The sequence below is a fragment of the Typha angustifolia genome, chromosome 10 (assembly GCF_048772165.1).
Source record: "Typha angustifolia cultivar Huaian chromosome 10, ASM4877216v1, whole genome shotgun sequence".
Taxonomy (NCBI): domain Eukaryota; kingdom Viridiplantae; phylum Streptophyta; class Magnoliopsida; order Poales; family Typhaceae; genus Typha; species Typha angustifolia.
The window spans coordinates 8,950,841-8,978,690 of record NC_133248.1 but is presented as its reverse complement, the minus strand read 5'-3'; the positions used below and the strand labels follow the sequence as shown (position 1 = coordinate 8,978,690).

General features: G+C 36.5%; 3 protein-coding genes across 4 annotated transcripts; 2 read left to right on the top strand and 1 right to left on the bottom strand.

Moving 5' to 3' along the window:
* Positions 1-4,394: 4,394 nt before the first annotated feature.
* LOC140768240 (uncharacterized) lies at positions 4,395-11,395 on the bottom strand. The gene is made up of 10 exons (XM_073108446.1): positions 11,183-11,395; positions 10,207-10,340; positions 9,948-10,092; positions 9,690-9,817; positions 8,871-8,942; positions 7,984-8,083; positions 7,761-7,885; positions 7,639-7,680; positions 7,114-7,326; positions 4,395-4,749 (listed from the first exon to the last, which is right to left on the bottom strand). The coding sequence occupies exons 1-10, from the start codon at positions 11,289-11,291 to the stop codon at positions 4,681-4,683; spliced, it is 1,137 nt and encodes a 378-aa protein (XP_072964547.1). The 5' UTR covers positions 11,292-11,395; the 3' UTR covers positions 4,395-4,680.
* Positions 11,396-11,407: 12 nt separating this feature from the next.
* On the top strand, positions 11,408-13,830 carry LOC140768241 (probable ribonuclease P/MRP protein subunit POP5). Of its 2 annotated transcripts, none has more exons than XM_073108447.1 (4): positions 11,408-11,551; positions 12,014-12,216; positions 12,346-12,483; positions 13,415-13,830. In XM_073108447.1, the coding sequence occupies exons 2-4, from the start codon at positions 12,039-12,041 to the stop codon at positions 13,561-13,563; spliced, it is 465 nt and encodes a 154-aa protein (XP_072964548.1). In that variant the 5' UTR covers positions 11,408-11,551; positions 12,014-12,038; the 3' UTR covers positions 13,564-13,830. The 2 variants fall into 2 exon arrangements, with proteins under 2 accessions (XP_072964548.1, XP_072964549.1); XM_073108448.1 differs by having other exon boundaries at positions 11,463-11,551; positions 11,933-12,216.
* Positions 13,831-14,891: 1,061 nt separating this feature from the next.
* On the top strand, positions 14,892-18,238 carry LOC140769356 (protein YLS7-like). The gene is made up of 3 exons (XM_073110032.1): positions 14,892-16,180; positions 16,408-16,685; positions 17,219-18,238. Exons 1-3 carry the CDS (start codon positions 15,637-15,639, stop codon positions 18,017-18,019), a joined length of 1,623 nt encoding a protein of 540 aa, XP_072966133.1. The 5' UTR covers positions 14,892-15,636; the 3' UTR covers positions 18,020-18,238.
* Positions 18,239-27,850: the final 9,612 nt, after the last annotated feature.

The window sequence follows — 27,850 nt, the reverse complement described above, 5'->3', positions numbered from 1 at the left end:
GAAATTTGGTAACCGAAGATAAAATTTAACTATGTTTAGAAAAGGGAAACGGAGAGAATTAAGGATTGTAGTCCGAGCCATAGATTTCCTCCCTCCCTTGCTTTCCTCGTGAGGACTAATAAAAGACGCTCTGCTATGCTTATATATCGGGAGTTGCTTAAGAATATTCTCTTCTTTTTTTTTGGCTTGAAATCACAAGATTGACCTAGAGTTGTTATTTTTAAGGAAAACCTTCTTATGCTCTTACTTAACTGAAAAATAGCTAAAATTTTAGCTTATTTTTGGCTTAAAAATAAATAATAATTTTACTTAGATCCCATAAACTATCACTATTTTATGCATAAATTTTCTAAATTTTTTTATTATTAACTTACATCCCTTAAACAAAGAAAAATATTCTCATACACTCTTTTGAACTTAAAAAAAATAGCAGACTTTTAAACCAAAAGTTTTTTAGATTAGGGAATATATGTCGTGAAAAATAAAGTTCAAAAAGTGTATGCAGAAAATTATGATAGCTTAGGAGGCATAAGTGAAATTATTCCTTAAAAAAAAAAATTCAAGCTAGCTTTTATTCGACTTGTTTGGATTGATGATCTAAGTTAAGCTCATTCTTTATTAAACTAATTGATAAACTTATGGAGCTAAACATCTAACTATTTAAGTCTTACTCTAACAGCTAAAATACCTTATTTACTAATATATATGTGACTCATTTATATTGAGAATTTAAATTTTGACTAGTGTTGGACTCATTTATTATATGAGTTAGTCAATCATGAATAAAATTTTGACCAAGTGAGTGACTTCTTGTTAAAATATTACCAAGGAAAAAAAGCTCCAGTTGGTTTCTATTTGACCATTTGTGGCCCCTCAAACTCTCATCTTATCCCCAACTTTTTATTAATATTTTCCTTTAAAATAAAGATAGCAAGATCCTCATAATATATGAAATTGGTCAGGTAACAACCACTTTATATTGTTGTCATGAAAAAATAATATAATTAATTCTTAACTTCTCTAATAACCATTTAATCTTTTTTTAGCTGAGCAAATCGAAATATTAAATAAATAAAAAGATCTGTATTAAAAATATAAATTATTTTAAGTGTCTAAATATAATTAATTCTTTTTTTCTCCTTTTTCTTTTGCTCAGTGGCCTCAGAGAAGTGTGCGGTCGAAATATGACAGCAGCTTGTCTGTCCTAATCTTTAGCAATCCAAACCTCATCCTAAAGATGTCGATCTCAAACATCGTAGACTTACTTGTCATACAACCTATCGCAACGTCCCACTGTCCAAGGAAAAGTCCATGCGATAATTCACGTAGTCATAATGAAAATATTTAATATCTGATGTGATAAAATATAAAATTGTAGAATTATTTTACTTACTCCGGAGAAGAGAGAGGTGATAAGTCAGGTTAGTCAAGTTTGAGTTGGGTTAGGTATTATATTCGCCATCTTGCTCGCGAGTGAGTGATTCAAATCGGGCTAGAATAGTCTAGGCCTGTGAGAGAACGGACTGATCTGATCGAGTTGGGACGGGCTTAATTGGTGGGTCGAGTGAGTTGCTGAGCAAGCTATTTTGTTTCTCCATGCTTCTATCTTTGTCTTAATAACTTTATTGAATTATTTTATTTGTAATAAGATTTTATGTAAAACTTGTTATACAATTTAATTTATACAAGATTTGACTAATATATATATATAAGTGAGTGTTTTAATTCCAAAATATATATAAAAGAGATTTAATTTATGAATAAATAATTTTTATGCGTGCATCTTAAATATAACTTAGGTCTCTCTTGTAATTTATTATTTAATTTTAAAACATAGATAAAATTATAATAATTATCATATATAAGTTTATATAAAATTTATGTTTGGTTACTAAATTTTGAATTCCTATCTGAATAAAGTCATTTAAAATCAAATATTAATATGCCCTTTAACTAGACCAATTCTTGGCCGGCTGAGCCTTTGATAGATATCTTCTTCAATATATAGGTCGGGCAATTTAGCCAAACCTTCCAAGAAATGGATCTAAATCATAACATATAGCTCTCTAGCAAAAATAATTCACTAAACACTAACTCAACATTTACGAAACTAATTAAACATATGACATCATTGCTGATAGAACCTGACTAATAGGCTATAGTAGCAGTGAGCTGCCTATGATGGGTATCATTTGGAAGGTTATTCACAAGTCATTTAACATATAAGAGTACTAAATCTGATAAGAGTACATAATAAGATACCAGTACACCCTTATCATCTAGCATCCAAGGACAGGGACCAGAGCCATAAAAAGCTGACCCACTCACTCCAACAAAAGGAGCATTACTAGAAAGCTGCAGTCCCAGAAAACCATAAGAAAGGAAAAAGGGCATGTCTCCCTACAAAATAAACTCTTTGCTTTGAATCAATCTCGAGAGGCTGAAACTTTTGCTGATAAAAGAACTCAAAAACTACACATTTCTCCAGAATAGAGTAAGATTCAGATTGTACCTATATGTTTACAAACTTGTCCCATTCCACTAAAGCTCTGATTTGCTTTTGAGTAGGACAAGCTAAGGCACACATTGCAAAAAAGCATGAGGTCAACAGTGGGCCATTATGGATCAGTGACCAACAAAACAAGCCAAAAGACTTGGAATTGGGAAACGCTAGCAATAAACCTCTGTGCCATAAATACAATGCTCTAAGATGCAAGATCTGAGAAACTTTAAGAAAGAAGATGAACTGAGTAACTGATTGATTCAAGATAGCATTCTCCATGTTAACAAGTTTGATTTTAAGCAGAATCATATTACTTAAAAACAGATAGGCATAACATGTAAAAGGCCTAGAAGAAGAGAAGATGCTCAAATTATTTCAAAGGTGGCATTTCCTTTCATTATTAACTAAAATTTAAAGAGCCTCTTGCATGCCCTTAAGATTCTCCCTTTCTTCCTCCCTGAGGACTTCACATGCAGCTGCTGCTGCTGCTGCTGCTGCTCCTCTCCCTCCCCCACCAAGTCTCCATCTCCATCAGTAGTGTCAGGTATTCTCCAGTACCCTTCAGCAACAGCAGAAGGCTTCCTCATGGAGAAGGCCCTCCTCAAGGTGGAGCTGCCATGGCTGTTCTCAGTAGCCTTGAACCTACGGGATGTAGACGAGAAGTTCCTGGTCAGTGCCAACCCAAATCCCTGCCCATCCTTACAATGCTCTTTTTCTTCCCACGGGATCTGGTCATGGACCTTGATGGTGCCTTCCTTCTGCCCATCCTTGGGTGTAGGATTTGGGTCCTCTCGGGCTTGAGATGGGGAAGGAAACGTGTGATCCGGGAGGTCCACTGATCTTGGCTTGGTTGTGATCTTGGAGTAGCCATTCATTTCTTTTGCTCCTTTCTCTCTTCTGGGTCTTCTTTCTTCTCCTCTGTGTTCTAATGAGAGAGGAGATGGTGATATGAATATCAAAAGAGGTCTCGGTTTGGTTTTTAACCAAAAAGAAAGGTATGGATCTGGACTCTGGAATGCTGCCGGTAGTGGAAGTAGAAGGGAAACAAAAGAATGAAGAAATAGAAAAAGGTGGAGAAGGGAGTGATGGGTGGTAACTCCTCCTAGGGGCTAAAACATTAGAAAAATGGGGTGGTGGAGCAAGCAAGCTCTAGGGCATGGGTGAGGGTGAAATTAAAAAAAACAAAAAACAAAACAGGAGCATGAGCTGGTAGACTTCTAGTGAGGGTTCAACAATGACCCGCATCCTCTGGTCAAAGGGTGGGCCACTACTCCTTTTTCTGTGTATTTCTAAAAATATATTCATGGGAAGTACAGAATGGTTGAGATCTAATCTCTCCAGCTAATAAGTGGTTTGGGAATTCTAAATCTCGTATGGACGTAAGAAGACGACGATGAATCACAACGAATGTGCTGACCTGTCCGACATAATTATGAGTAATTCTGACTCTATTATCTAGCCTAATTAAAGCTCTTAAATGATCAAATAAGAATAATAGTAATAATAAATAAATAAATAAATAAAAGTTAAGAGTGTAATACATAAATTTAAAAAGAAAAAAAAATGCAGGTTAATTCAACCATATTTGTAGGTCCACCAAACTCATATAGTTCGGGCTAACTGTTTGTTGTTATTATTATTGCTGTTCCTTAAGAAATGGCAGCATGCATGGTTAGTGCGCTTGTTAGATGGATCATGGACATGATTGGATAAAACAGAGTAATGTTTAGGATACCTTGAAAAGATAATGATGGCCAGAATTTTCTCTTAGTCATGATTTATTTAAACTTAATGTTGTAATTAATAGAAAACTTCTCTTCTGGAAAGAATACAGTGAAGACAATAGAATCGCTTGATCAGAAAACATAAAACTGTAATTGCGAATCCAAACTTAAATCCACAGAGAAATCCACGTTTTGATTCATTATAGATTAGAATGATTCAAACTATTCTGATGTATTTAAACGACTCTCAACATAGTCATGATCGAACAAAAACATAATGAAAGTTGCTTTTTTTTTAATAACAGATAGATAGTAGATATTCAAATTTATTCCTGTAGTAACCAATGGTGATTCATCGCTCATATGTGATGATCAAAACCAATTACCTGGAATATAATTCAACAGACCGGCATATATATATATATATATATATTGGCAAACGGTCCGGTTCAACTAATTCACAAATTCTACTCCTGTCAACGGCTTCCCAGCATGGAGTTGGAGAGCGCAATCACCCACAACCTGCACCACAACGAGGTAGTGAACTAGGCAAAGAGCTAGAGGAAAAGCACAATCTGTTGATTTCTGTTCATCATACTGATTACTGAGGGCAAATCTAGAGGTATTCATTTCTCAAAGGAAAGACTAATTAGTAGGTATTAAAGATGGCCAAGTGGCCACAATCCAAATTTTGAGAATTTGAGAACAATGACATCTAAAAGCATCTGAAATTATTTAGGGTCATTTGTCGTCCATTAGGGCTCATTTAGTAGAGTAGAATAAGGAGGGTTGCCCAGAATAAATCTCCTTTATTTCAGAAAATTCATGTTAAATCCGATATAAGAAAATATAATATGTGACACATATCCAAATATCTTTATCCTAGCTTTTAGCAGGGATAAAATTTTGGAATATCCCTCCAAAATATGAAGAACCAATTTACCCTCTGATAAGATACTATAATATATTATTGAATTGTAATGTGACTATAATGGCCGAATTATAACACGACTATTATATAATATATTAGAATATGTTTGTAATAAAAATATTTTGATATGCGGTACCGAATTGTGATGCTATTTCCGATGATATCTATATTATGTAAATATGGTGAATTAAATTAAACTATTTTTTAGCCAAAAATTCTTAAAATAATCATAATATGATAATATAACAGTAGTAACACAAAATTACAATTCTATATAATTTTGAACCTTTTCCTTTCTTTCTAGAAAAAACAAATATATATTTCACATTAAATTAGGAAAATGGCAATAAAGTTTATTTCTTATTCCAACTATCAGAATAGGCCATCATCTTACTCATAGTACTAAAAATTAGCCATCATTTTATACATAGTACTAAAAATCGGCCATCATCTTATGCATAGTACCAAAAATCGGCCGACCCCAACCTTGATTTGGGATCGATCAGTTTCAACTGTATCGATCGATTTGTCTCAGTCGAAACACTAATTTTTTTAAAGATTCAAGTTGAATCTAAAAACGATCTGACTTAGAAAATATTAGTAATTAATATCTCTAACTGTCTTCTTTTTAAGTTTGTAGTTTTTACCTTTTATCTCTCACATACACTCTCCTCATATTCCTTATACTTTACCGAGCTCATTCGATAAGCCCTTCCGACTACTTTGTACTCTAGTTAATTTGGGTCAATATTTTCTTTCTTTTATTTTCTCCTCATTTTTCTTCTCTCTTTATTGCCTACTCTTTAACTCTTCTTCTCTAATTATCGTAGAACACGAGTGAAGAGAGATCTCTCTTCATCTCACCTTTGCAGTAGTAATTTACGAGCATATAAATTTATTAAAATTCAGCTCGAAATCTATCATGGTTTTAAGTGAGTTTTTACATTAATTATTAGGCTTCAAATGTGAGTAAATTTTATTTTCTTATTTTTCTATTATTTTTTCTAAATTTAAAAAAAAAATCATGTATTTTAAAATAATATTTAAAATTTTACATAATTAAAAAGTACAGGCAAACATATGTCATATATGACCGATATGTATCATTTTTTCTAGCGACCAACGCCAATCCTAATACCTAATTTTAAAACCTTGATCTTATTCTATATTTTTATCCTAGCATTTATTTTTTGTTTTTCTAATCAAACATTAAAGGAGAAAGTAGGATAAAAATTTTCTTCATCCCGAAATAAGTCATCATTTTGTTCCCGTCCTAATGTTTTCTTTTTTAGCGACCAGGTGGGCCTCACTTTTACTTTAACTTTTGTTTTAAAGTTAACAAGTTAATTCTATTTTTATAATCACATCTATAAGCATAACACCTTTAAAATAACTGAAGATTTATATATCTATAAATAAAGCTGATGCAAATTGTGCTTTCTATTTCTAGCTTTAGAAGAACAAAGTATTAACAAGTGGTAATAAATTATTTTAAACCCAAAAGATTCCAAACAAATTGAAATACAGATCAAAATAAAACTAGAACAAGTGCATCGAGATGAATTAAAAAGATCTGCTCGTAAAGATTCACTTCCACATCTACTGCTAAATATAACATGTTCAGCCTACCATCAATAATGGCATAATACGGCCAATGGGATAGAGCTTAGTTAAAAAGACTGAGTAATTCCAAGGTCAAATTCTAGTGGCACCGTTTTAATTAGGACACCATTAAGTTCCACTTTTCTCTCTCTCCAAAAAAAAAAAAGGAAAAAAAACAATGGCATGGTGCAACACTTGTAGACTATCCTACTTATGACTTTTATCTAAATGACAAAAAAAATCCTAAGAAATACCTAGTACAAGAGAAGCTACCACCGTAGAAAAATAAACTCCCAAAATGCAAAGTAAACAAGAATTTGAAGAAACAACATACGCAAGAGGAAGACTGATACCTTGGCCATTGTTCTGTAAGAATACTCTGTAACACCTGCAACATGAGGTGTGATGATAACATTTGGAAACTTCAGAATTGGATCCTCTGGATCAAATGGTTCGGTCCAAGCAACATCAATGGCCAAACCACCCAAGTGACCAGATTCAAGGTTCTGAAGGACAGATTTATATTCGAGTATGCCTCCTCGAGCAATATTTACCAAAAATGAGCCCTTGAAAGAAAAAGGAATCAATATAATATACATCAGTAAGTTCTTATTTTCCTGAATTGATTTAAGAGCAAATTGTCCTCCTTGTTTATCCAAATTAGTTAATAGATCGACAACCACACGAGTATACATGAATGGCACATGGCATGCAACTATGCGAGCTTCCTATATATGCGCATGACTATTAAAGGTGAGAGATTGAAAAGTAAAAGAACATAAAAACATGGGATAGTTACGGTGTTATGTAGTAAAGAAGAGGGAAGAAGAAAGAAGAATATCATAAAATATCATGTATGCCCTGAGGTATCTACAAACCTTCCTCATGGAAGAAAGGAACTTCCCATCCACAATGCCGGCCTGAAAGTTGAAACTCTTATTATAGAGCTAGTTGACAAATTTGAGGTGAAAACACCAAATATGAGAAGAGAGGACTGAACTGTTTCATTATTTAAGATCAAGCACGTAACAATGATATCAGCCTCCGCAGCAAATTCATATATATCTTCTGGGCCGCCTTTCTTATCAACCAGCTCATCATTGGCACCAGTATGAAAGGTTGAGACTGCACATGAAACAGAAGTAGAATTGGCAATCACAATTAAATTTGCTAAGCAATAAATAATTGAAACAATGCCCTCATACTACTTAACAGCAACAAACCTGAGGACCATTTTCTTTTAGTAGCAAGGATTTTTACTCCAAATGGCCTCAATCGTTTAGCAAGATCAACTCCAATAGCACCAAAACCTAGAATGAAGACCTATATATGGAAAAGTATGATATTTATAACTGATACTCTGGCAAAACATCATTGATCCAAAATTGCAAAGTGTTGAGTTAGAAGAAAAGGAAATCTGAGGAACTCGGACATCCTATATTTAATTAATAATTGAAAAGTTGGTAGTTGAACTTGTATATTGTTAGGCTGTTAGCACTCAATATAACTTGGTTTATTCTTTGGTTGGCAGGATAACAACTGTTGAAAGTATTGGAGATATGCATATCTTCCAATTTGAACTTTTTGTTGCTGAAATATTCAATCATCATGACGTAATTTCATATCTGTGCATCCCTTTTTGGTCCGCAACAAGTAATTCTGAAGCTGGATGAGGTCATATATCTGAATCTCTGACAATCCAGATAGAGAAACTTTTCCTCAAGTAACATATTCCCACCCCATGCGAATCCAACATTCCAAAGTGCTTGCAACAAATAGCAATTCTTAACTTGAATTAAGCCAACTAACAAGTTAGGCAACTGTGGTTTAGAATGAATTGGCTAGAAGACTTACAATCTCAGTATAAGCATTATAAAAAAAAAATATTAAGAACTGACTTATTGTAGATTTTCTGCCAAAATTAACCATTCAAAAGTTACTTGAGTATTAAAAAGATAGAGTCTGCTGAGAAGAAATTATCGAATTCATTTTTAGCCTGCGGTTCTCTATCTGTTACCTTGAGAGTACCTACAAGAAACTCCATATTTCTCATCATATACTATTTCAGCATTAGACCAGATGATAAGTCGAAGAAATAAGGTAAACCTACTGTTTTCCCAAGTAGTGTTTCTCCAACTGGTATTCCTAAGTTTCTCTGCTTGATAACAATATCCATCTCCTTCTGCAGAAAATGAATTTACAAAATCCAGTTTAAATGAAAAGGGAAAAGGAAGAAGAGAAACTGATGCTATAGCACTTCATCGAACATCTGTCTAAAATATCAAAAGATGTTTATATAATAGATATAACTTTCAATTCCATTAATTATATATATATATATATCAAAGAGTATATTATTGTAAGAAGTTTCTAGAATTCTGCCCTTCTATACTGCTACCTTCTCTAAAAACACCTCCTTATTGGAAGTTCTATTGTAAAATGCTTGGCTCCTTTCATGACAATATTTCTGTATCTAATGTCCAAATTGGTGATGGCATCCTAATCTATAAGATACCACTGTAAGCATATATATGTAGTTTTATGCATACAATATCATTCAGTTCTAATAATAAACAAATATCATTTCCTACTAGGAATTTTTTACTACAGTTACAGCAATTCTCTGGTTCTATAGGACATAAGGCTAAAATGCAGCATGAATAGGCATTACACATTGTTCAGTATACTATCTCAGTCATATTGAACAATTTCAAGCTATTTAAAGACCAAATTTAAAATGTAATTAATAAATTAAATTCTTCATGCTCTAGATAACATCACAACCAAACTCTGTCAAAAATGAAAACGAAAGATATATTAGAACTAAAATGGCAAGCGCAGATGAGAACTATTTCTTGATAATACTGAGTTAATTTCATAGCATGGAGTTAAAATGAAACAATTCAGACACTTAGCTCACACACCGTACTTGCTTCCTAAGAAGACCCAAAATAAGGTATATTGCCATTTCTGCACATGACGTGGAGTTTCCTGTAACACTTCCAGGAATCCTTGCAACTTTTATTTTGTGTTGGGTAGCAGCTTCAACATCAACACCTATTTTGTGAAGTATGAGATGGCCAACAATTTTCATTAACAAAATGAAAAATATAAGTTGTAGACAGATCAGTGGATGCCTAGATGGACAATATATAACTGACAAGCAACCACAAAGTACTTTAGGCACCTTCCAGACCAACACCAAACTGCATTATAAGCTTCATCTCAACTGCTTTTGCAATAAGCTCTGAGTCTAGGCGCCGATTTTTAACCACACAAATATGATACTTGTGAATAACATCTGGAACGTCATCAAGAGCCACTTCATCTACCTGCAGGAGTGCATAAAAGTGTAAGCAAGGAAAGACAGAATGTAAGCTAGCATCCAGACATAAAAGAATAAGATATTAACATATAAAGAAATAAGAACTTTGTAAGCAAAGAACCTGAATGAATGGATAGCTCTGCAGGTATTCTCGTGTATAATTATGAGAAGCAGGCCAATAGTATCCACAGAATAGCACACGCGTGATTGATGTATGGCCATTCTCTATCACTACTTCAGACATCTTTGAGGAGCCTACAGATCAGGGGCATGTACCAAATATGTAGAATAAAAAAATTAAATTCCAAAATTTCTTTTTGGAGTTAAGGAGAAACAGAAAAAAAAGTTTTGCAGGCTTATACATAAGTCAAGATCTTAAAATCTAAGGTGAATGAATATAAATTCTAAATTGATAAAAATAATTAAAAACCATGTTAATAGCATTTCTGGTCTTTGGCTCGACTCACTGAGTTATACTAAACAGTCAGTCAGATTTAAGTGGTGGAATGTGTTGTTCAGACTACTTACATTTTCTCATTTTTTGTATATGGTGTTTTTCATCCTTGTTTGAATAATACCAATCAGTAATAATTTTCCATAAACTAGAATGGGAAAGCAGCCACCAGTTCTCATCCCTAATACACCTACTGCCATCCAATTGTTCAAGACCCAAAACTGAGTTCTAGATTGCAGATTAACTCCGTACTGCGTGAATTCCTAAGAGAACTAAAATAATCCTATCATCTGGTGAAGCATCACAGTCCACGACATGCCTAATTCCATAGGCCCAACAGATACCACTTTGATATGTTGCAGAAACTTGACCCGCATGTTTCAAGTGCATGCAAAATGGAAGCTTTCTAATCCATCTGCATTTCTGGTACAAAAAATTGCAGACGATCGCCGAAGGGAGTGCCAAATTATGCCCGCTCGTAGGAACCAGAAGGCTTCTCCCACCTCCAAGATTCTTGGAATACCAGCAGTCAAACTCAGATGCAATAACTTGAACATGAATTCTCGTGAAAACGACGGAAATTGGACCAAATTCTACGAGAAGAGAGATCGAGACCCTATATATCTCGATGGCAAGGAGTTACCTTTAGAGGATAAGAGAAGGCCGCGAGAGAGACCAGGAAAAAGGCCGCGTGAGAGACCAGGAAAAAGGCCTCGTCGAGCTGAGCTCCGAAGTGTGTGCCCTAGTAGCATGATCCCGGCCTTTTGGGAGAGACTGTCAAGTACACGCGGCGAGAAACGAGGATCCAATTACTTGTCACCTGATCCGACCCGGTAGTATACATTAGGATCCAATCCGGATCCTCTGCGGATTAGTTGGCCCGACAAGCTATTAGTACTACGTTCCCACGCAAATTGCCAACTCCCTAGCCCTAATCCCTTCTTCTTCGACTCGGTGACTCTCTCGAGCTCGACGACGGAGGGTGGTGGTGATCGAACGAATCGATCGCGAGGTTAGTTCTCTCTCTCTCTCTCTCTCTCTCTCTCCGCCTCACCCACCGTTACCTCCACTTTCCTTTCCCTCTCTTCTTCCACGCCACCGCCACGGCTTCACCAATCACCATTCTCCTCTTCCACACCGTCCTATGCACACTAACTAATTTGATTAGTGCGAAGTAGTGTGAAATTTGAACTACGTTACTGTGATTTACTGATTTTATTATTTGAAATAATGTGAATTTGTGTGGAATTTGAATCATGTAACGGCGGCTTACCGATTAAATAAATTGTGATTTTATAATTTGATTTAGTGTAATATTATGTGATCATGTTATTTATATACTACATCATACATATATTAAATTATTACTCATAAAATTATTATCATAATGCAGGCACTTTTCAAACTATTGGTACATGAGTTTAGTTGTACTATGAAGAAAACAATTTATGCTGACCAATTAAAAGTGCTGTAGGTATTGCATGCAGTAGTAAAGCAGCATGGTTCAATTCAAAAATAGGTATATGGTGATGGAAGTTTTTGTAGATGCAAACAGAGACTGGGTTGGCAATGATCCAATAATTCTTAGCATATTTAATGTGTCAAACGCTATCAAAGATAGCATTCAGCTAAACTTTGGAGAGTGTGGTCTAGCTGTATCACTTGGATCATTCCAAGGTAACCTTTTCATTTGTTTCTCCATTTTGGTATTATATTTGTTTTGCATTACATCTTTATTTGTTATTATGTATTCATTGAAGTACTTTCATCACTCACAAGTGACAAATCTAACTTTTGGTTGTGTAGTTAAATATGTTAATCCCACAACAAAGATATGCATTATCAGAACTTCCCGGGAGGATCATCAAAAGGTATGGTCTGCTATTACGATGGTGAGGAGTATTGGAAAGTGTGCAGTGACATTCAATTTATTGGACTTGAGTGGTAAGTTAAGATCCAATAAATAGAAGTATGGATTTTTTACTTTGCATTTTCTGATAGTGTTTTGATCTGAGGAATCTGCTAGATGTGTCTATTAGTGTGGTGTTGCATAAATTATGAATTTAACCTAAAATGTGATTCTTCTCTTTCTTTTTACCTTTTAAAAAAAATAAGAAGGAAAATTAAGAAGTGCTTATTTTCAAGTATCCAATATTACTGGAAAGTTATGCTGTGATCTGATCATAAATCTTGATACATTCTGTTTGCAGCATCTCTGTTTGCAAATTTGGTAGTACTTCGCATCTATATGATATTAGTTCTTACATGGTGGGCTTTATCCTTTATTATATAGATATCTTTCTCTTACATTCCTGCGAGTAAGTATCACACAAGGAGAAGAAAGGTGTGTTTAATCAAACTAGAGCAGCATCAGGCTGCAAGTTTTGATTGCCCTTTGGAAATCTTGTAACAGGGCCAAACCTTTCCATGCATCTAGTATTTGAGAAAGAAACATTAAAATCCTTTAGAAAAGAGTAGAACAGATTGACTTCCATATTTTAGCAGCTGTTATTTGTTCTTGTCTTGGCTGAGATGGAAATCATGATGTTCAATCATCAGTTTCATGTCCTGATTGTATGTATCAACTTGGTTGTATATTTTGCATCTTTTGAGGAGAGCTGGACTCTATTTAATCTCTAGATTCTCTTTTCCTTTTTGCACCACTAGTTCATTTTAAATTATCAATTTGGTTGCGGCAAATGCCTTGCCTTCTTCTCTCATTAATCTTCCTTTGGAAGCTTACTTTCACGTGCCAATGAGATCTTTGTAGTATTTTCCTATGATACCTCCCTTATCCAATGTAATTTTGTACATAATCTCTAGTATTTGCTTAGTTTCCTAAACTATATTCTTCTTTATTTGTTTCTCTAATTAGGAAGCATCAAAGCCTGTAAGAGAGCTGCATTGAAGTGCGATGAGGCAAAGTTTGAACAATATAAGCTAGTGACCAGTGATCGTGTCACAGTGGAGATCACTAATTCGGTCAAAAGTTGTTTCGACAAAATCAAAGCATTAGAGAACTAAACGCAGCAGTTGAAGACAGCGAAATTGAAGCATTGGTGGGATCTCTTCACACTGGTTCTATTAATTACCAAAGATATAAAGGAGAGAAAAGAAAAGCAGAATGCTGACAGATGGCTCCAATTTAATTAATGAGTTATTTTGTGGAAGCCCCATCGTTTATATTCGGATTTATTCATACATTCGCAATATAATATAGAGAAGTTACTTTTAAGAACAAAATCTTATACGTAATAATACGAACTTTGGTCTAACAAGACTCATTGTTTCCGGGATTTTGTTGGCCTAATAATCTTTTTTGTCTGTGATTGTTACTTGGTCATGGCTTATGACGAGCAAAAGCCGGTGATCTCCCTGGTAAAGAAGGTCGCCTAAGCAAAGAAACAACCACATAGATCTCTTAATTGGATGTTACCAATTTAGCACGGCATTATGACAGTGACCTGGATCCTCTCGGATGGTTAGCTTTCTTTTTCTGTTCTCCTCTTTTTTTTTGAGAGAGAGATGGTTGAAAGCTGAACTAGTGTGTCCAGTGCACATCGTATCCATCAGCCACTTTTGACCCTCAACTTTTGGCAGCATGGTCATGATGTAAGTTGTAGCTTAGTAGTTGAATTCATCTTTAAAACTATATAAAAAAAAAAAGCTATGAAAAAAAATTAATTTAATTATTTAAAATATTTTGTAAATCATATTTATATTTTTTTTTATTTGTGATTTACAATCCGTCTTTAACAATTTTATAGTTTAACCCATTCATTTTTTTATAATTCTTATTTAACATTCTGATATTATTTTAACTAACCGATATCAACCAAATTATTAAAGTATCATCACTATTATTTTTCATTCTTTCTCTCCTAAGTATTATTTTCATATTTTATAATAAAATATTTCGTTGCTGATACTATTTAATTAATAGATAGTGTTAAATAAAAATTATAAAAAAATAAAGGGGTTAGGTTACAAAAATTTTAAAGATACCGTGTGAATCACAAAATAATAATAATATTTATGTAAAAAATATTTTTAAAAGATTTATAAAGAAATATCAACTTAACGGTATGCGAAGCAAATAGTGCTTTATTTTTTAACGGTATACACTCAAAATACCTATTTTCGTAATAAATTTATATAACAAGTAATAAATAACCCGTCAGCTTAAAAAGAAACAACGGACGGTTTAAGATCAACCGCTGGAAAATAGAGTCATGATACGCTAAGATGAACGGTAGATATGCCTCCGACAAGATCAAGACCGGGACAAAAGGGTCATTTAATGCGTGCGAACTTCTATTTAACTGATCCTTAATAACGGGCACTCAGGCAAGATCGAGATTTAATTAACTGGAGCTCTAGGTCGACGGCTATTCTTGGTTCCAGTTCTTTCTCACGGAGATCGCTTCCTTCGAATCTGTGGCGAACTTTTCTTCTCTGTTGTTTCGATTCCAAGTTGTAGTAGGAATTCGTCCCCATTCTTTCCTTTTCTTTTGCGTGTTTTTTTGGATTTCGGGGCGATTTTTTGGTGAAATTTCTTTTGGAAAAAGGTGTAATTGACAAATTGCTCTGCATTGGGTCTATGATTAGAAGAAGGAGATTTAGTTGGCGAGATCTATGATTCGGTTTAGTTCAAGATTTCTATTCTTGGAAGAATTGTAGCGCACATTGTGCGGAAACGTTGGATTTTAAGTGAAAGTGACGTATTCGTTGAAGTTTTTTTTTTTTTTTTGTCAGCTGTTATGTGAAATATTTCATGGGAATCTGATAGTTTGGTTTTTCTGTTTGAAATTTTCTGAGGTAAGAGTGGCCAAGAAAGTAGAAGGATTTGACTTTTAGATGCTATGTTATTTGGGTCTGTAAATTAGTGATCGTTTGCGCTTTGATCGGTATTAATAAGCTTTTCAGCTGAAGTGTATATAATTTGGAGGAGATCTGGAATTTTTCTTGAGCGCTAAAGAAGGTTAAAAGATTTGAATTTGTGCCTTTTGGATTCCCTTGAAAAGTGGGGAGCTCATTATTTTAGGACCTTTAGCCGATCTTTGCTTGGATTCTGGGTTGCTTCGTGGATTCATAACAATGTCATCTCCTAAAAGCCTATCGGGAATTATCGGGGTCCGGCGGTCTGTTTCCTCCATTGTTATATCAGTGGGAGGGATTGCTCTGTCTCTTTTGCTAATTTCATTGTTTCTAGTATCGTCTCCGCTTCATTCATCCTTTCGTGATTATATCCTTGGAACAGATAATTTAGGTAAGCCTCCTCTGTTGTATCATAATGAAAATACGAGTGGAATTATCATTCCGCAAAATGAACTGTCGGAAATTGGCCGCCGAGATATGGTTATCAAGCAACCTTCACCTAGTTATGAGACACCGGGTGCTCTGGCAGATCCTGGTGCACTGTCTTCTGAACGGGAAATGGAAAAGGAGTCTGGAAATAGCTCCGGTCATATGAGGGATGATGAGGTTGGGAAATCTTTGTCGTATGGTTTGGTTGATTCTCCTGGGAAGATTGATTCAGGAATTTCTGATGATAACTCGGCCTCCTCATCAAATACCACATTAGCAACAACAAGTCCTCGCTCATCAGCTCTATCTGGTGGCTCCGAAAAGGTTAATCAAGGTATATGTATTCCTTGTCTTCCTTTCCAATTCCGTATGCTTTCTCTCTCCCAAGTAAATGTTATGATCTTTGTACATTTCTTGGCTACACCTGAAGATGGCCTTCTACATATTTGATTGAGTTTGCGTCTTTTATGTGTCCTCACTTGTCTAGACTTTAAAAATATGATTTTTGTGGTTTACTCCTTATACTGCAATACTGATTCTTTTTCTTTGTTTCATCTGAAGGGAGCTGTGATCTATATCAGGGGAAATGGGTGTATGATCCTTCTGGACCACTCTACACAAACGATACATGCCCTATCATAACACAAATGCAGAATTGCCAGGGCAACGGGAGACCAGATAAGGAATATGAGAACTATAGATGGAAACCTGAAGAATGCAATCTTCCACGCTTTGATGGAAGGAAGTTCTTAGAGTTGATGAGGGGCAAGACACTAGCCTTTGTCGGGGATTCGGTTGCCCGGAATCAGATGGAGTCCTTGATCTGCATTCTTTGGCAGGCAAGCTCCCTTATTCTCATTCTTTTCTGTTGGCATGCATGATATAACTTGCACACTAAAGCTTATGGTAGGAAGTTGCCGTCTGCAAGTATCTTACACAGATAACCTATGATGAGAAAATACTTTGTCACATTCTCATTTGTTATATTGATTTTTAGCATAAAATATTGCAAATTAACATACTAAAATAATTGTTCTTTCTTGGTGATATTCTCGAAATCACAAAAATGTTGTCGATGCTGTTCTTTTTTTATTGTCATCTTCTATAGTGAATGTTACTGCATTCACTCCATCTATGCCTAGATCTTCACTTGATTATCAGTAGTCTTGAAATTTTATAGCTCAGATAGTGGAAAGCATATAGTTCGTTATATAGAACTAGCATCTAGGAGCTGCTTCAAAGTGTAATCAGCCCTAAATTTCTCAATTGTCTTATTTACATTTTCTTAACTCATAAGTTCTAGTTGCTACTGCGGTTGCAATAAAGTTCAGATGGAAAACCTTCTAATGTTTTATTGTGCCCTTTTTGACAGGTTGAAGCTCCGAAGAACCGTGGCAATCGCCGGATGCAGAAATGGTACTTCAGGTCGACGTCCACAAGCATCGTTCGGATATGGTCCTCATGGCTCGTCCACAAGACGTCTGATCCCTTTGGGTTTGCACCACAGGGGATTGACAAGATTCACCTAGACCTCCCTGATGAAACCTTCATGGAATTCCTCCCAACTTTTGATGTTGTCATCCTTTCCTCTGGCCACTGGTTCGCCAAAAAATCAGCATACATATTGAACAATACTATCGTCGGAGGACAGCTCTGGTGGCCGAAAGAAGCTGGCCAGGTTCAGATCAACAATATCGAAGCTTTTGGTATATCAGTCGAGACTTGCCTGACTGCAATTGCGACACATCCAAACTTCACAGGTCTAGCCGTTGTTCGCTCATACTCACCAGACCACTATGAGGGCGGGGCTTGGAACACTGGTGGTTCATGCACTGGAAAGGTTGGGCCTGCGACTGAGGTGGTGAGGAATGGATTTACAAACACAATGCACGAGAAGCAATTTACAGGCTTCCAACGAGCAGTGGAGAATGTCAATGCCAAAAGTCGCTCCAAATTAAGGTTCATGGACATCACCCATCCTTTCGGATACAGGCCTGACGGGCACCCTGGCCCGTACAGAAACCCAGATCCGAACAAGGTGACGAAGAGGGGACCTAACGGAGAGCCCCCGCCCCAGGATTGTTTGCACTGGTGCATGCCAGGACCAATCGATACCTGGAACGAACTTTTGCTGGAGATCATTCACAGAGAATTTGAGGGAGTAAGAAGCTGATAGAAAGAGTGCCGATTGTTCCAGTCTAATGGATGCATTTCTCGGTCCCACAAATTGTATGTTATATTGCAGCTGCGCTCTTGCGCTCTTATTTATCATATACAACAGTCCATTGTCCGACCATCAGGAATCGGATGTTTGTAAGTAAATCGAGACTGTATCACTCAGGACAACTTACTGTGAGAAATCTGCTAATTGAAAATAGTTGAAATTCACACTATTTCTTTTGAATTACTTCGTCGTTCACCTTTTGAGATTAACTAGAATAGCTATTCTAAACTTTTGCTATTACTAAAACTTGGGTCATTTCATAACTTTGCTCCTAAAAAAAATCTGACTCTGCCACTGCCCTTTTTAGATCACCCAATATCATATGAGTGAATTACCAAACATATTAAAGAACAAATTATTACGAGCGTAAAGTTGGTAGTAGATATCTGAAAAACCCAACAAAAGTATCTCCACAGAACACACATATTATTCTTGATGAGGTATCTCTTACAATGTAGTCCCTGAAAGTTCCTCCAGGCCACAAAGTTGAAGTTGTGAAACAAGGTTTTCTATTCACATCTTACATCGAATTCAACAATGAAAGGCACAATCAAAAACAGGCTTTCAGGAGCCACAACAGGGCTTGATATTATCATCTGATTATTGAGGGGAAATCTGGTCGTATAACTCCCCGAGAAAAGGTTTATCTGCATATTTTCCAACAGCTCATCTGAATTAATATCATATATAGAATAGGAAAATGAGTAGCATTAACATTACCGCTCTTCTTGCTTTTTAAGTGGCAGAGTCAAGAGCATTAGATGAATAATTGTAAAGTACAAAGTCCTTAGCATGGAGCATGGATATTAATATAGTAAACAAAGATTCCTCAAGATTATCTTTCAAGCCAAAAAAAAAAGAAGAAAAGAAAAGAAAAGACAGTAAAAGTAGCTAACTGTATTTCACAAAGACTATCCACTTCCTAGTTACATGCTTAATACGTTGCAAAATGGGAAACACCTTTTGCTCTCTGCTAGAACTTGAATATTGGATTCCTGCCCTTCGTCTTCTTGTCAGACAAACAACTATCACCTTTTTTGTTGTTGTTAAAAGGCAGTCTATTACCTCAAAAAGTGGATTCAAGTCCCACCTTTCAGAAGGAACCGAATCCAAATACAGAAGAGAATTACAACCTTGGTATGGAACCATCCAAAAACATTGAATAGCAGACAGTTTTTCCAAGATGTGCAAGCTAGTTGGCAACAAAACTAGCTTCGCAGTAAATAAAATTTAGGTGATGTCCATGGAATTGGTGTTAGCTAAGAAGGAGCAAAATTAGGTTTTGGCAATCCATTTCCACTAGGAGGCCGGAGAACCCATGTTGAGGTCATTTAGACAAGGCAAAGGGTAAGGCCATGGTTTCAGCATGAAGGGCATCCACATTCTGGATGTTCCACGAAATAGCAAAGAGAGGAGCACCTCGGGAGTTGCAAACTAATGAATTCCGCTTCCCCCGAGTTGCTAGTCGAGGAAAAAGCTCTGTCAGCATTGAGCTTGAGAAGGTTAGAAGGTGGGGGCAATCTACTGAGCCTGAGCTCTAGGAGAGGCATGGACCATCTTGGGCGTGGGCTTGAGGAGGAGGGCCTTAGCCAAGAAGATAGTAGCTCGGAAGACCACTTGCACAGGGTCTCCGATCGAGCACTAAATAGTTTGGAGTAGCATGCTTTCTAGATATTCCAAAGCACTCCAATGATGAGAGACTACACTATTTTTTTAGAGAAGTAGGCTCAACCTAGTTATATTATTAATAAAAGGAGAGGGAAATAGACAAGGTCGAGAGGAGGGGAGGAGGAAGGATGGAGAGCAGGGCAAGAAAGCTCTATAAGAATAAAAGACTAGAGAAGTCATCCGAACCAATCTGGCAGTGACAAGGGAAGGAAGCCTTCTAGAGGTTCCAAATCTCCAAGAAGGAGATTCTAAGACTCGAGATAGTTAAGGCTTTCCGCATAAATACTCTATGGTTACATTTCCTCCTCTGAAGCACCGACACCTCTCCCAGGAAGAGGTGTCCGTGTCCGACACGCGTCGGACACGCATGGGACACGTGTCCAGAGTTTCCTTAAAAAAAAAGAAAGAAAGAAAATCGGACACTGTTGGGACACGGGCGGGGACACGGGCGGTATTTTAGATATTGTTTAACGGGTCGGGTCGGGTTCGATCGAATGTTATTAACCTGGATCCAAACCCGATAATAAAACCTTACCTTCACTGTTGAGCGACGGAATCGTTCGATTCGATCGAAGCCCTAAAACCCTCGAGCAGCTGCTGAGCGACGATCCGAGACGCGACGGGCAGTTGAGCGAGTGCGACGGCCGACGGAGCGAGTGCGGCGAGGACGCAGGTTCTCTTTCCCTGTCTCTGTCTGTCTCTCTCTCCGTCTCTTCCTCCCTCCCTCCCTCCATGCCCTCCCTGTCTCTGTCTCTCTCTCCCTGTATCTTCCTCCCTCCCTCTCTCTCTCTCTCTTCTCTGTCTCTTCCTCCCTCCCTCTCTCTCTCACTCTCTCGCTGTCTCTTCCTCCCTCTCCTTTTCTTTCACTCTCTCTCTCTCTCTCTCGGTGTTTCACTCTCTCGCTGTCTCTCTCTTTCTGTCTCTCCCTCCCTGCCCTCCCTGTCTCTGTCTCTCTCCCTGTATCTTCCTCCCTCTCTCATTCTCTGTCTCCCTCTCTCTCGCCGTCTCACTCTCTCTCTGTCTCTTCTGTCTCTTCCTCTCTCCCAATCTCTCATTCTCGCTCTCTCTCGCTGTCTCACTCTCACGTGTCTCTCTCTCTCATCCTCCCTCCCTCCCTGTCTCTCTCTCTCATTCTCTCTCGCTGTCTATTATTAAATTGTTAAATTATATTAAAGCTTCTTTAATCTCTGTCTGTTAAATTATTAATCTGCTAATACATATCTCTTTACTAATGTAGTTTTATTGCGGTTGAAGAAAAATAAATACTGAAAATAATCCTGATTCTAGTCAAAATACTGTATCTTCTGTGGATGATAATGCTCCCTTGTGGAGATATGTTACTAAGATGGAGAAATTGGGAGAAGGTGGAGGAAATCATAATTTTAGATGCAATTATTGTCAACAAGTCTACAAGGGATCATATTATAGAGTAAAGGCTCATTTGCTGAAAATTAGTGGGCATGGAATTAGAGGTTGTCCAAAAGTGAGTAGTGAACATGTTATGAAAATGAAAATGGTTGTTGATATTGTCGAGATGAGAATTAAAAATTCGATGCCTAAACAAATTCCTTTGCCAAAATTTGGACAAGCGGCATCTTCTAGTAGCTCAATTGGAAGTGTAGGTTTTAATATGGGAGGGACATCAAGAAAAAAAACGAGCAACAGGAATGACACCTATTGAGAAGTCATTTAATTCTGGTGCTCGCAATCAATTATATTGTGAGATTGCAAGAATGTTTTATTCAGCCAGGTTGCCTTTTTATCTGGCAAAAAACCCTCACTATGTTAGAGCCTTTCAATTTGCAGCAAATAATAATATTTCTGGATTTGTGCCCCCTGGCTACAATATATTGAGAACTACACTACTTCAACAAGAGAGAGCAAATATTGAAATGTTGCTAAACCCTATTAGAAGCACATGGAGAGAAAAATGGGTGAGTATTGTATGTGATGGTTGGACTGATGCACAGAGGAGACCGCTTATAAATTTTTTAGCGGTGACTGAGAGTGGACCTATGTTCTTGAGAGCTGTGAATTGTGAAGGAGAATATAAAGACAAATTTTTTATCTCTAATTTGATCATTAAAATCATTGAAGAGGTTGGACCTCATAATGTAGTCCAAGTGGTTACATATAATGCACCTGTTTGTAAGGCAATAGGGATGCTTCTTGAAGCAAGGTTTTCTCATATTTTTTTGGACTCCATGTGTAGTTCACACTCTCAACCTAACTTTGAATAACATATGTGCAGCAAAAAACACCGAGGCAAATAAGATTATGTTTGATGAGTGTAGCTGGATTTCAGTAATTGCAGGGGATGTAATGTGCATAAAAAATTTCATCATGCAGCATTCAATGAGGTTGGCTATTTTTAATGAATTTGTCAACTTAAAATTGCTTGCTATTGCGGAGACTCGCTTTGCTTCGGTGATTATAATGTTGAAAAGATTTAGAAAGATCAAGGGTCTTCAATCAATGGTAATCAGTGATAAATAAAGTTCTTATAGGGAAGATGATATTGGCAAAGCACAGTTTGTCAAAGATAAAGTCCTTGATGACATTTGGTGGGATAAAATTGAATATACACTTGCTTTCACAGAGCCTATATACAGTATGCTACGGGTTGCAGACACAGATAAATCATGCTTACATTTGATATATGAAATGTGGGATACAATAATTGAAAAGGTGAAGACAATCATATTTATGTATGAAAACATAAAAGAAGGCGATGAATCTATTTTTTATTCGGTGGTGCATAAGATCCTAATGGATAGATAGGATAAAAGCAATACACCATTACATTGCTTAGCACATTCTTTGAATCCAAGGTTAATTTAATTTCTATCTTATGATTAAAAGTTTTATTGTTCTTTCATTGCTATTGTTTACTAATTATATGATTATGTTAATAGGTATTATAGCTCATCATGGATTCAAGAGGATCCAAATCGTGTACCACCGCATAAGGATTTGAAAATTTCTAATATGAGAAACAAATGCTTAAAAAGGTTATTTCCAAATGCAGAAGAACGAAAAATGGCATACCAAGAGTATACTAGTTTCTCCACATCAACCAAAAGTTTTACTGGGTATGATTCAATAGCAGATAGAAATGAGTTTGATCCAAACATGTGGTGGGTTGCTCATGGTGCTTCTGCTCCTATTCTTCAGAATTTAGCACTTAGGTTACTTGGGCAACCTTGCTCTTCTTCAGGTTGTGAGAGGAACTAGAGCACTTATTCTTTCATCCATTCATTGAAAAGGAACAAGATAACTCCACAAAAAGCTGAAGATTTAGTATATGTGAATACTAATCTTCGTCTTCTATCAAGGAGGTCTCCAGATTATTTAAGAGAGGAGACCAAGATGTGGAATGTTAGAGGAGATTCTTATGATTCCTTTAATGGTGCAGGAATGTTGGAGTTTGCTGATCTCTCAATTAATGAACCGGATTTAGAGACTATAATGCTTGTTGATGAAGGCAATGAGGCAGTTGAAGATGAATGATCTACCTTATGTTGCTATTTTGTAATGATTGTTAGTTTTTAAACTTTTGTGGAACTCAGTTACTTGGACAGTAGGACATGTTTTGTTGATGAAGGCAATGAGGCATTTGATTGTCTTTCAATTTTGTTATTATCTTTAAATTAGTTCTTACAGCTTGATGTGTACTTTTTGAATGATACTTCTTAGTTCTTATAGCTTGATGTATGTTTAACGCTATTAGATTGCAAATTTTTACTTTAGATGTATTAATTTTTTATTTTATTTATTTATTTCGCCGTGTCCTATGCCGTGTCCGTGTCCTATATTTTCAAAATTTGCCGTGTCGCCGTGTCCGTATCGTGTCGTGTCCCATGTCCGTGCTTCATTGATTTCCTCCAAAGAAGCCACCAAAGGATGCCAAATAGGTGGTTGGTCGCCTTTTTTGGAACCGAGCAGGGATAGCAAAGCATCACCGCTGAAACCAAAAACTCTTGATAGACGACGAGGGTGAAAACACACTAATCTAGAGAAAGATACAATCCCATAGCAGTTAGACGAAATCACAACTAAGGAGTAGGTGGGAGAGCGACTCCAACCCCTCTCCGCAAAGGGGTCACAAGAAGTTGCTTGGTAGCCCCTTTTTTCATCAATATGTCCCTTGTGTGTAGGCGACTGAGGATGGCCTTCCAAAAGAAGATGAGTCTAGGACTTGGTCACCAGGCATCCTTCCTTGGTCCAGCTACCAGATAACTATATCCTTTAAAATTGAACCTACATATACCTCTCAAACAACCTCACACAGTATTGGAAAAATGAGCAATAGAGGAATCAATTAGGAATAATTTCCTCTGCATTATCACACAAAAGGACAAATATTATTGTCAAAAAGAGCAATGCGGGGGAGCCAAACATATTAGTAGGCGCCCCCATATAAATTTCTAAATAAAAAATTTCATTTTGGGCACTATCTGTAATCTTCATAAAACCTGCCATAGGATGCAATGGAAGGACAATTTAAACAGTTCCAGAATGGTAAACTTAATTCCAGGTGGCCTACCACCTAAGTTGGGGTGCAAAATCTACCAATCAGGTTTAGGCCGGGACAGGATCGGGATGGCAAACACCACAGAGCCCAAGCATTCCCAAGGGAGCGAAGCAAATCCCAAACCTAGCACTTGATAAGCCAGCTAACCTTTTAGAGAACAGAGAGACAAAGGATGGGATGAATGTGGGCTTGAAGACAAGCAAAACATCAAGCAGCCAAGGACCAAGCACAGCATCCAAACTATCTTGCCAATCTTTTATATAATTAAAAAGTATTTCAACTAAGACTACTATTGTCTAGGATCATCATTATTTGCGACTAACTATACCACTAAAATGGCTTATAATTTTCCTCCCTTACTAAATGGCCTAGGTTTTCCCACCCTTAAGCATATCATCACAAAAAACAACCCAGTCCAACTCAACAGTTTTCAGCTTGCTTGTTCCCTGTCCAACAACCAAGTCCTTTCATGTGAATATATTGAAAGCAACTCAGTGTGGCTTCATAAGAAAAAAAATTAAATAGACTAACATGTAGGAAAAGATTTATATAGATTCAAATACTGACTATTGATGATCTATTAAGAACACAAAAATGAGACTATGAATTCATGCCAAATAAGTAAAACAAATGGAGATATCAATGTAAACCCTAGATAGCAACAAGCTCACAACTATTGGTGAGAACTATTATATAAGTGCAAATAGAGGATTTTAGATTACAAAGAATTTTTTTTCACAGGAACGAATTTTGTTATAATATTAAGTATTCAACTTAGGCTAACATTCTATGTAACGGACTAACAGTCAATAGTACAGCCCAAGGAAGCATAGTAGGCCATCTCCCCAGTGAATCCTAAAATTTCATAAGGAAAGCCAGTTTTTTCATAGGCCTTTGCATCTTTCCCTTGGAAGACACAGCTTTGCAGCTTACCACCATGTTTCCACTATGGATCAACTTCCTTATGGCCGGCTACTATAATGCATCCCAATTTCCACTAAAGTTGCTACAATCAAAACAAACTCCGCAGATACCAGGTAAAGAAAGCCCAATGATCAACTTAACCTGTCATAAGCAACTCTCAGCAATCTGCACCACAACCACCCTATTATGATGCTCGTTATTCTAATCTAAGAGAGGGCTCCTTTGATTGCCTCAAAGGTTTTTCTTATTTAAATACGTGTTCTCAATATAATTGCGTATTACAAGTTGTTTCTCATTATTCTATAATTCCACAGTAATATGGCCAGAAAACATTTATTTCTTAGACCAAACCTCTTTGAAATCATTCACACGAGAATGCAATCTTCCAAGAGCTATATAAGATCTCTAATACATCAATCATCAACTAAATTTGAGATTCAACAATCTGAAGGTAAAAAGTAAATAATACATGGAAGTACTTTTAAAAAATCTGAAGGTTTTATCTGACTTAATATAAAAATAAGTGCACATATGTGATCAACCTTATAAGTGTCAGCTAATATTAAGGCACCAGATAATCTATTATACGATTACCCTTGCAAAGAATAAGATCTAAGTTCTGTTGATGATTTATCATAGGAAAATCAACAGTGCTGCTTCGAGCTATCAAAATGAATGAAACGGAAAACAAAATCAATAAAATCCCAATAAGCAATTCCAATTTCTTTTGAACAGACAACCTACCAAGTTTCCTATTTTTAACCCTTCATTCATATAATCTCTGCCCAAAGATAGCGTACAACGAATATACTGCTACAATTCGTTTATTTTCGATCGTATGAATACATAGAACTGTAATGTCTCAAAGAAAGCACTTTTTTTAATTCGGAAAAAATCAAAGAGAACTATCAAGATCACAAATATAGGACATAAATCATTACCGAATTAGTGGTCGCCGCCATGGGAGCAGCAGTGGCTAGGCCCAGCCCCGTCCTCCCCCGCCGGCGGCGGATCCCGGCGGCCTCCAGCATCCTCGTCGTCGCTGCAATCCTCGTCGAAGGGGCGTTGCTTGTGGAAGATGCAGCACTTCTTGGAGCTCTTGCGGTTGAGGAACTCGTTGTCGACGGTGCCCTCCTTCCACGAGACCTTCTTCGGCCGCCTCAGGCGGAGAACGAAGGTTTGGGGAGGCTGAGAGGAGGAGGCAGACGAAGAGGGCTCTCCTAGGGTTAGGGTTACGGTTCCGGTTGAAGGAGGAGCGGAACGGGTCGCCATTGGAATAGGATTTTCTGAGAATGGTCGAAAAGTTCTCTTAAATAAAGGATTCAAAATGTTCAAGTCACCCACTTTTATTACGGAAACGTAGTTTCCTAATATTATATAGTAAGGATCTGGGGATCTACGAATAATGTAATTTGCAAGAAATTTCACGTTGGGCTTGGGCTTGGGCTTGTGGGCTATCTTATAGTCCATTCTAACTCAACCCAGCAGCACTCATTCATACATTTATTACCCATTTTCGTATTTTCCTATATACTATCCATATGTTAAATTATCATATTCTTATAGTCAATTATTTCATAGGAAAAGTACACCTCGACCTTGAATTATTGCCTATTTTTATATTCTCTAATTTATTTTTCATGTCACGTTGACTAATTATTACGTAAAACCTCTAAATATTCTTTTGTTAGTTGTTTGTTTGATTTTTACGCTAAAACTTATCCAGGCTAATTTTAGATACTATAGAGATTACTTGTTACGAAAGATGCTTAATCATTCTGGACCAATTTAAGAACATAATTTTTAAAGAAAACTATGGATGATATAGCCGTTTGATCTTACCGAATTTTGTATACATTGTTGCCCTTGAAGAGAGTTTTCTAACTAATTCAAAATCGCAGGATTTGGATTGCTAGATCTTGAAATATCGGTCGAACAATGACCAAAGGTCGGATGAACCATGACTTGTTAGCATGTCAATAGCTAGATAGGTGCTAAAATAATTCTTTAAGAGTGAAGGGGGAGAAAAGATAGAGATTATAAGTTAGAGGAGAGAGAGAGAGCATCAATGGTTAGAGCAAAAAAGAAGGAGATAAATGCTCAATGCCGTTTATAAACTTCAATCAAAGTTTTTTCCACATATTTATAAAAACTCACTCTTGGGACTTAAACAACCAAGTTAAAAATTCTAACAAACCAACAATTTTTACTGCAGTGCATTCAAACGCGCTCAATTACGTTCGAACATAAAAATACTGTTATCTGTCGTTGTGAACATATGTAGGCATTTGAATATACAAATCACACTCTCTGTTTTTATGAACACGTGCAGACGTTTGCATAACCCGTTTAAATGCGGTCCTTAGCATTCAAATACCCATCGGCAAAAAATTGTTATTTCTTCAACCAAAAAATCAAACTAGATAAATAAACTCATCCAAATAAATCTAATGTCACAAGTAGAGTCAATATGGCCGAATCATACCATTATTTTATGCCTATTTTAAAGGAAAGTAGGAGATGAAAGTTAAGATAAAAAATATGATGGAAAACATAAGTATCTTAACATGAATTTCGTATAAATTTTAAGCCCAAATTTAAGTAGAGCCGGTACATATTAATGATGGATTAATTATGAAATTAAAAGAGCTCAT

What these genes read in the sequence shown, in the direction of transcription:
- LOC140768240 (XM_073108446.1), bottom strand. Translation starts at nt 11,291, where the DNA reads ATGCTACTAGGGCACACACTTCGGAGCTCAGCTCGACGAGGCCTTTTT. An exon ending in TGATCTTAAATAATGAAACA is followed by an intron (nt 7,681 to 7,760) that starts GTTCAGTCCTCT and finishes TTCAACTTTCAG; the next exon opens with GCCGGCATTGTGGATGGGAA. An exon ending in CTTACAGAACAATGGCCAAG is followed by an intron (nt 4,750 to 7,113) that starts GTATCAGTCTTC and finishes GTTGTGGTGCAG; the next exon opens with GTTGTGGGTGATTGCGCTCT.
- LOC140768241 (XM_073108447.1), top strand. Translation starts at nt 12,039, where the DNA reads ATGGTTCAATTCAAAAATAGGTATATGGTGATGGAAGTTTTTGTAGAT. An exon ending in ATCACTTGGATCATTCCAAG is followed by an intron (nt 12,217 to 12,345) that starts GTAACCTTTTCA and finishes TTGGTTGTGTAG; the next exon opens with TTAAATATGTTAATCCCACA. An exon ending in CAATTTATTGGACTTGAGTG is followed by an intron (nt 12,484 to 13,414) that starts GTAAGTTAAGAT and finishes TTCTCTAATTAG; the next exon opens with GAAGCATCAAAGCCTGTAAG.
- LOC140769356 (XM_073110032.1), top strand. Translation starts at nt 15,637, where the DNA reads ATGTCATCTCCTAAAAGCCTATCGGGAATTATCGGGGTCCGGCGGTCT. An exon ending in CTCCGAAAAGGTTAATCAAG is followed by an intron (nt 16,181 to 16,407) that starts GTATATGTATTC and finishes TTTCATCTGAAG; the next exon opens with GGAGCTGTGATCTATATCAG. An exon ending in TGATCTGCATTCTTTGGCAG is followed by an intron (nt 16,686 to 17,218) that starts GCAAGCTCCCTT and finishes CCTTTTTGACAG; the next exon opens with GTTGAAGCTCCGAAGAACCG.